Source organism: Dendrobates tinctorius, unplaced genomic scaffold (assembly GCF_039654945.1).
Source record: "Dendrobates tinctorius isolate UK_male_01 unplaced genomic scaffold, ASM3965494v1 ptg000029l, whole genome shotgun sequence".
NCBI lineage: Eukaryota > Metazoa > Chordata > Amphibia > Anura > Dendrobatidae > Dendrobates > Dendrobates tinctorius.
Window position 1 is genome coordinate 40,062,664 of NW_027361697.1, and position 9,615 is coordinate 40,072,278.

Genomic DNA, 9,615 nt, shown 5'->3' on the forward strand with positions numbered 1-9,615 from the left:
CTTTACCTCAGCTGTGGGCGTGGTTATGTACCATATAATGTGCCTGAGGTGGGTCACATGGAGAGAGAGTGTGTACCTGAATGGTTCAGGGTGCAAGGTCCTGGAGGGTCAGTGTTGGGAGATCTGGGGAGTAGGATTTGAATCCTGAATAGCACCCGGTGAGGCCTGGGTGTTGGACAGTACCTGGAGGGGACAGACATCCTGAATAGCACCCAGAGTGGCCACGTGTTTGCAGAGTCAGTGTCGGCACTGCATTGGGGGAGCCACCGTCCATCTGTGGATCTGGACTGTCAGCTGGCCTGGTGAGCAAGGCGTTGTCCGTGACGGTGATCCCAGTTCGGCAGCTTCCCTGGGAGAGATTACTGACAGGAGTCAGCATCTGGAGCAGGAGCTCCCGTAAGTTAACCCCGGACATGGGGATATGACTGTTGGTGCCCGTTGTGTTCCATGGACATTAATGAACTGTACGGTATGCGGTCGCCCACGGTAACTGGACAGTGAGGAGGTCCAGCATGTTTAGTGACAGCGTGTTAAAGCCGTATGTTATGAAATGTGATGGACTATGTGTAAGCCTGTGAAGTATAACATGGCTTACGGTGTGGTTTATGATGGCACAATAAACCACCTATGACTGTTTTACGTGCAAAACCGTGCCTGTCTACCTCAAAATTGCAGCCAAGTGAGTGTCTGCCAACACAAACAGTGAGCGCTAGCCTTACAATATATATATAGCTCTGGCAAAAATTAAGAGACCACTTCCAAATGTTCAGTTTGTCTGATTTTTCTCTTTATAGGTATATTTTTGAGTAAAATGTAAAGTGTTCTTTTAGTCTACAAATTTCTGGCAACATGTCTCCGAATTTCCAAGCAATAATTTTTTTTTTACTGAAAAGGAGAAATGGTCAAAATAAAAAACAAACAAACAGTGCTTTCAGACCTCAAATAATGCAAAGAAAACACGTTCATAAACATTTAAAAACAACAATACCAATGTTTTAACTCAGGAAGAGTTCGGAAATCAATATTTTGTGGAATAACCATGATTTTTAATCACAGCTTTCATGCGTCTTGGCATGCTTTCCACCAGTCTTTCACACTGCTTCTGGCGCAAAAATTTAAGCAGTTCTTCTTTGTTTGATGGCTTGTGACTATCCATCATCATCTTGATTACATTCCAGAGGTTTTCAATGGGGCTCAGGTCTGGAGAATGGGCTGCCCATGGCAGGGATTTGATGTGGTGGTCTCTCAATTTTTTCCAGAGCTGTATATATATGTATATTTATTATGTCTACATGTGTAATGGCCATACAGTCACATGCTGGAGTGAAAATCACTGGTTATATATGCAAAATTGTAGTTAGAGTGCCCAAAATGTAAATAATACATATTAATGCTTATTGATAAATAGCAGTGGCTGAATTGTCTAAAGAAAATCAAATAGTGATTTACCTGAAACAGGACCTAAAGCAGAAGTGTGGGCATCAGAAATTTCATTCCTGCTGCAGTGGCTGCTAAACGCCTACAAAAACTTGGCTCATAGGCATAATATGATATGCAAAATTAAGCTTACCCAATAAAGACTGAACCAACCATAAGCACACTTTCTTAGCCTGCATTAGCGCAGCCACTGCCAAATTCAAATCCACCAGCTTGTCCAATGGAAATCTACATTCCATTGCAAGTGAATGGGGACAATGAAATCCCAAATGCTAAAGCTACCCTTTTCAACTTGAGCAACAAGACCAAACAAAACTCAAAACCAGAATGGCCTACACAGAAAAAATCGAAATAGTAATGAATCATAAATGGAATTTTTGACACATTCTGTACCAACCACTCAACAAATAAACTAATGAACTAAAGGCCTCGAAATATGAAAAAGAAATAGAACAACCCACTGGTAAATAACAATGTACATAAAACTCTCCATCCCACGTACAACCCAACAAGTGAAAACTGTCAGGGTTCACAGGAAGCATGCAAAATACTGCTTCGATGTCTGACTTCACCATCAAACTGCCATACCCATTCGACCCCACTAAATCCACTGCCTTATAAAATGACACATATGATATGGAGGACAGTCCCGGATCAATCCCGTAGTTAGCCAACACACAGGCTAGATACGACAAATGATGAATCTTCCTAAACTTATTACGCTTCTACTTTTTTAACCACGATCAAAGGAGACACCTTCAAATTGGGCCATGTGGGGTCCAGAAATGGACTTACCATGTGCCCAAGTTCCATTTTCTTGGCTAGTTTTTCTTTCACTACTTCTGTATATTCCTTTGCTGATATTAAATTACCAGGCCTAAAAGCTGGGGCCTGAAAATCAAATCCTAAAACCCTCCAAGAAACCAGATCGAATTAGCTGCACCACTCCTAAATTTGGATAGCTACTTAAAAAGGGGAGCATCGATGTGACCCTCACTGGTCATCCCCTTTTCCAGCAAACCTCCCCTGATTTTCCTTTCGCCCATTTAACTGTGACTGCCTCCATGTCGGCCATGGTTCCTGGGATGCAGCTGCAGCCAGTGTCCGTCTGCCCTGGATCCAAGAGGAGGTAATCTGTTAACCTTTTATTGCCCCTATAATACTACCCTGCCCCCTCCTCTTCCTGTTGACCAGCCAAATATCTGGCACATACATATTTCACTCCCAGCCCCCTGGCTTGTCAAGTTGCCTGTATGACCTATATTATGGCTTCCTGGCTGTTGTGGAATGATCCAGGAGACTCAATAAATGATATGCGGTTTTTAATATCTATCCGTTTTCAAATTCATCAACTTCTACGTCATGCTATAACCACAATTCTGCAGTTTTTTGACTTGTGTCTCTTTACACCGTTTACCAATCAGATTAATTTATTTTATATTTTGATAGATGAAACTTTTAGAAATGTAGAAATGCCAATTATGTGTATTTTCATTTTTGTTTTTATTTCTTAATTTTCAACGGGGGAGGGAGTGATTTGAACTTTTATTTTTTAATATTTATTTTTCATATTTTTTAAAACACTTTTTTCAGTCTTCACTGTATTTAATAGTCCCCTGAGGGTACTTGAACTTGCGATCATTTGATCACTTGTAACAAAACCAAAGAAATGAGCTGGACTATAAGCTGGTATATGAGCAAAGTGTAAGAGTACACGCTATGGCCATTTCACAGATAAAACCCAAGAAAAAAACAAAACAAAATGAGCATGTACCCTACAGCCAATAAATATGTGAATAATAATAGTACATGTAAATAACATAGGGTACATAGTGAACACTATTTTGATAAAAAAAAGTCATCCCACTGCGCACAAGCAAAACTATGTACAGCATAGTGAAAATCACCGTCTCCTGTGAACGCCAGCTAATGGCCCCGTCACACACAGCGATCTCGCCAGCAGACCCCCAGGTGTCATGGCAACCCATTGGCACCCCACGATCAGGTCAAGGGCACACTGATAGGTGTATGGAATGGGGCTCCCCCTGCTGGCGCGTGTTAGAGATTGACAGCTACATTTAACATGTTAACATCTGCAGTTGGAGATCAGCTCTACTCATAGCTGTTAGAGGCAGATGATGGCGAAATAATATCATATGCGGGGAAAGATACAGACTTGATGTGAGAGCCTGTATCAAAGTCAAGGAGTCGGCATGTGATGTACTCATACATCATACATCGGTAAGGGGTCAAACGTACATCAGATTCATAAATAAGAGAGTACATATTGATTATGAGAGTACATACTGATTATATGAGTGTATATATTGAATATATGAGAATACATAATGATTATGTGGAAGTACATATTGGTTATATGAGATTAAATAATGATTATATAAGGGAACATATTGATTATATGAGAGTATCTATTGATTATATGACAGCACATATTTGTTATATGAGAGTACATATTGGTTATATTAGAATACATATTGAATATAATAGAGTACATAATGATTAAATGAGAGTACATATCAGTTATATGAGTACATATTGGTTATATGTGACTATATATTGATTATATGAGAGTACATATTGAAGAACCTGCTTTTTATATGTAGAGTGCTACAATTTAAACTTCTATCCACAGGATTGCTGAGATGGGACTTCAAGTGAGAATCTTTGCCCTACTGTCACTCGTGCTTCTTCCCATGTACTCTGATGGGTTTCCAAATGGAAAAGTCGAAGCATCTTGCTCAACAATGATGCCATCCCATCGTGCCAATCCTCAGACTTCCTTCCCTCCATATAGTCTCAGCTTTTCTAGTGTCAACCACACAGGGACATTAGGATTCAGAGGTAATGGATCAACATATTTAGAAAATAGCTAGAATTACTGTAAGAAGATATGAGACGTGAGATCAATATTTGACAGTAATGAAATTGTAAACTAATTTATTATCTAATTATCTGTTGACTTCACAATCGATAAGTTCCTCCAGGCTATCAGACACTATTTCTGATGGTGTGGACCCGTCAGGCTCCAGTGCTGCTCATTTCTGTAATCACCAGATGAACAAACTCATGGTGGAAGAGCTGAAGATCGGAAGTTTCAGGAAATGACTGTATTAAATATATAGGTTCCTTGATGTTGTGGACAAAGTTCCAGAGGTCAGGAACCTCAAAATATCTTTTCACAGATATTGCTTCAGCTTCTGAGCTAATGTAAAGCAGCTAATGAAGAAATGCGGAAACACAAACAAGGAACTGCATTGCTCATTTTTCTTACATGTCTCAATAATGCTCTGTCTAGTTCTCTTTTCTTGGATCTGAACTCAACTAATGGAAAAAATTGTGTTCTTCGTGCATCCGTGCAGCTTCCACCCCCAATTGAGGAGATATAGCAAGCAAGGATTCAGTCCAGGGATAATTTTATGATTATGATTCCATTCCTGCACCATAGTCCGTACTCAAGTGTTCCTTATGATGGCTAGCTCCTGAATTTCTCACTATTATTGAGTGTATACTGCATTTACATTTTGTTTCTTATTTTGTAGTCACTCTTAGCAAAGAACCTGGTGGAACCGACTTCAAAGGTTTTATGATCCAGGCTCGTGCACCTGGGGGGGATACCCCCCAGGGTACATTCATCAATGGCACTGATTCACAGACCCTGTGTTCTACACCTGAAGTAAGTTCAGTCTAGGGATACCAAGTCTCCTCTCCATTGCAGGTGCACAGAATTCCTTATTCCTATGGAGACGGCAAGAAAAATGTTATCATTCAGCTGTTTCCTTTGGGTTTTGCAAGGGTTTTTTTAGTCTCAGAGCAGCTATATAAAGCTATATAAAGCGGCAATATATTAATGTCTTTTGCCACTTATAAATGGCAACATAACCACTAATAAATTCCAATACAGAGGTGCAACAATGTATCACTAAATTAGTGGCACAAAAGTTTAATGTATATTTTTTTTCAAATAGCATAGCGTTTCAGAGAATAATATACCTGGCCGCGGCCTGACTGCGCTTAATGCTGCACGTAATTTGGGCAGCATGAAGCCCCTGACAGTTCCCCTTTAAGTCTGAGCTTCACCTTAACAAATAACCAAAGATTAAGTGTCCCGTTAGTTGTGGATTGTTTTTTCTTTGTAATATATTTATTTTCTATTCCACACTATAAACACTGAACATAAAGTGAAAATCCATTTCACATTTTTAACTTGGTGTGGTGGCGATGTTTTCCCGTGACATATCTTTTGTGGGGTGATTACCATTGAAATGCTCAGCTTACCCTTGGTTCGGTCAATTTCTATCCTCATAACCATTCTACTCAATGTCTAGCAGTATACGAGGAGCCAATGCACCAGGACAATGGGACAGTGCCGATAGAATATAAAACATGTTCACATTTTAATGGATTTATGTGTTAGAATTATTATCTGATTAATCTTAATTATATTTTATTTGCTTGTATTTCATGAAGTTCCAAAACACGGCGGCAGTAGCTCACACAAATCCTTCACTGAAATCAAATATATCAGTAATTTGGCTTCCTCCAAAGAAAGCTTCTACAAATATACAATTCAGGTAATGTTGGTTTTTTTTGATAATACGAATGTGTCCTATAAATTTAAGTCCAGGGTATCCACTTGTGCTTTCTGCTTTAGTAAGATTTACATCCCCACCATATATTGCATTAATCATCCTGGCCATCGTAAGTTTATCGAAGCAAATTTCAACAATGCAAGCTGGTAAACATTATTTTTCTTATGTTTTAAAGGGCTACAGTCGTGCAAGAGAAGATCATATTTTGGACAGATGTCGTTAGTGATATCATCCCACTTGCTGGTGAAGGATCTCAACTTTTGGTAATAGAACTGTAAAATATTTATGTACTTAACCACTTCCCAACATGCGCCATATATGTATGGCACTGCGGGAGCTGCGTTCCTGCAAAGAGCAGTACATATATAGCACCGAGATCGTGGGGGTTCACGCACTATGTGAGAGCTGACAGACAGCAGCAACACCCACGTTCGGTCATAGCACTGATCGCGGGCACTTAGCCCCTCTGATGCCACTGTCAATAGTGACAGCGATATCGAGGATACTGCGCAGGCAGTGGGCTTCCTGCGCGCTTCCATCAGGACAACGCAACCTGAGGGTCTCCATTGAGACCCCCGGCCGCAAAATGGCTGCGGGTCCTTCGGGAAAGGTGGTGTGTTAGTGCCTGCCCACAGCAAGACCTGAGATGCCTCCTTCCCTGCCTGTCAGGCTGTGATCTGATGCAGAAGCATTGCAGAACATCAGATCAGTGATCTGATACTGTGCAGTGATGTCCCATGGTGGGACAATGTCAAAAAGTAAAAAAAAATATTAAAAAGTGTAAAAATATATAAAAAAAATACCCAAACAAAGAACAAAAAAATATTATTCCAATAAATACATTTATTTATGTAAAAAAATAAACAAAAAAAGTACACGTATTTGGTATCACCGCGTCTGTAGCAACCCGCTCTATAAAACTGTCCCACTAGTTAACCCCTTCAGTGAACACTATAAAAAATAAATAAAAAAAGGCAAAGAACAATGTTTTATCATCATTCCAACGAACAAAAAGTGCAATAAAACACAATTAAAAAGACAAATATAAATAAAAATGAAACCGATGAAATTGTCATTTTGTCCTGCAAAAAACTAGCTATCACACAGCTCCATTGCTGTAATTGTTCTCACCCGAAGAATAAAGCTGCCTTACCAATTTTACCACACGTGGAAAGGTACAATAAAACCCCCCCAAAATTTTTTTCCTGTGAAGCACCTGAAGGGTTAATAATCTTCTTGAATGTGGTTTTGAGCACCTTGAGGGGTATAGTTTTTAGATTGGTGTCACTTTGGGGCATTTTCTGTCATATAGGCCCCTCAAAGTCACTTCAATTGTGAGGTGGTCCCTGAAAAAAAGATTTTGCAAATCTTGAGGGAAAAATGAAAAATTGTTGATCAACTTTCAACCCTTATAAGTTCCTAACAAAAAAATATTTTTCAAAAATTGTGCTGATGTAAAGTAGACATGATGTGGGAAATAGTGTTTGTTAAGTATTGTGTAACACCACTCTCTGATTTAAGGGTATAAAAATTAAACCTTTTAAAATTGAAAAATGTTCAAAATTTTCACCAAATTTCCGATTTATTCACAAATAAATGCAAGTCATACCAAAGAAATGTTACCACTATCATGAAGTACAATATGTCACAAGTAAACAAACTCAGAATCAGTGGGATCCATTGAAGTGTTCCAGAGTTATCACCTCATAAATTGACAGTGGTCAGAATTGTAAAACTTGTCCTGATCAGGAAGGTGAAAACAGGTTTCGGGGTGAAGGGGATAAAAAGGTTGTTGAGGATCTGAAAAACTAGGCTTAACGAGTGACAGGTTAGTAAACACAGCTTATCAGAAAGAAAATCCCACTTAAATATAACATTTATTATTTCATAACATTAAAACGGTCAAATATCGATATAAAGCCTTAGACCTCAGAGGTCAAAACAATATATTTATAGATTAAATAAATCTATAGGCTAAAAGAAAAAGAAAGATTTGTGTTTCCTATCTCGCCCTAGAAAGTGCCCTCAAATATGTCCTTTTTGTTTTGAATCTCATGAGATTTATTCTTACTCACAACTATTTTCTCTTAGAGAGTAATTACTTCCATCAGCGCAGGGGGACTGCCATGGGATGCTCATGTGCTCCATGTTATGCTAATCTCCTCCTGGGCTGGTGGGAGGAAACTGTTGTGTTCCCTGGTGAAGATAGGTGGTGGTCAGAAAAGATCACAGCATGGTATCTATATATAGATGACGTGTTTGTCATCTGGACTGGTAGACAGTATTATTTCTCTAATTTTGTTATTATGTATACCCCTCCTCACAAGTAAAGTGCCATGGAATAAATGGCGCCATAATAATAATATGCAAAATGGAAATATGTTAGAAAGTTGTGCCATTTTATTACATTCCATGTTTTGTCTTTCAGGCGCCTGCATTAGGCCAGCTTGTACTCTGCAGCGCTGTACTGGTCTGTGCTCTGTTCACCATCTGACCGGTGGAAGCCTAAACTAATGTACAGTATGGAGGGCTTGCCGTCAGATGCCATAAGGATGTTCCACTTGCCCTGTGAAGACTGAAAGCCAGAAGTATTATTTTCTGCATATATTTCTATTATGCATTTGTATGTTTACTGAAAGTATCTTATGAATAAATGATCTTTAAAGTTTAATTTTAGATTCTGTCCAGTTATTGTTTCTGTTTTAAAGTGCTTCTCCACTTTTAAAAGAAAAATGATTATAGTGCAGGACTTTGCTGTATGATAATTTTTCTAATTCACTCTGTAAGAGGATTTTGCTGGGAAGCCACACACAAAACTAAACAGTGTCCTGCTTCTGCTGCTAAGCTAGTGTCTTAAAGGGGCTTTCCTATGAAGAAAAGTTCATTTTAATCAATAGATCATGGAATAATTATAACTTCCACAATTGGATGTATTTAAATAAAATGTTCCTGTGCTGAGATAATCTTATAAATGTGCCCTGCTGTGTACTGTGTAATGGCTGTGTCTGACCATACAGGGACATGGTCTCATCATACCACAGCTCCTGGGCAGGGGAGGAAGGAAAAGAGAGTATACAGACATTACAGCACCGGATTGCAGATGATTCTTAATGTGTGGCAAAACATTTTACTGACTGTTTTTAAACAATGTTTTACTTCAAAGAAATAATTATTTGCGACCCCGTGCTGTCCTGTCTGTATACTCTCTGTTGCTTCCTCCCCTGCCCAGGAGCAGTGGTGTGATCAGACCATGTTCCTGTACGGTCAGACACAGCCATTACACTGTACTCAGCAGGGGCACATTTATAAGATTATCTCAGCACAGGAATATTTTATTTAAACACATCCAATTGTAGAAATTATTATTATTCCAAGAGCCATTGATTAAAATTAACTTTTGTTTGTGGGAAAACCCGTTTAAGTGCGGGAGTGAGCATCATAGGACCTTAAAGAGTTTCATCCTGCTCTGAACACATAGCTAGGAGCAACACGCAGAACACTGCCAACAGCACATATTTCGGTCGGTCCGTACTGTGGATTAACAGCAAAAACTCTAATACAGTGATTT

The 9,615-nt window shown here is 39.1% G+C and overlaps 1 protein-coding gene across 1 annotated transcript; it reads left to right on the forward strand.

The window, feature by feature from the left end:
• Positions 1 to 210: 210 nt before the first annotated feature.
• LOC141085953 (defense protein l(2)34Fc-like) lies at positions 211 to 8,718 on the forward strand. Its single transcript, XM_073571629.1, has 6 exons — positions 211 to 396; positions 4,091 to 4,299; positions 4,998 to 5,131; positions 5,926 to 6,029; positions 6,223 to 6,310; positions 8,476 to 8,718. Exons 2-6 carry the CDS (start codon positions 4,101 to 4,103, stop codon positions 8,539 to 8,541), a joined length of 591 nt encoding a protein of 196 aa, XP_073427730.1. The 5' UTR covers positions 211 to 396; positions 4,091 to 4,100; the 3' UTR covers positions 8,542 to 8,718.
• Positions 8,719 to 9,615: the final 897 nt, after the last annotated feature.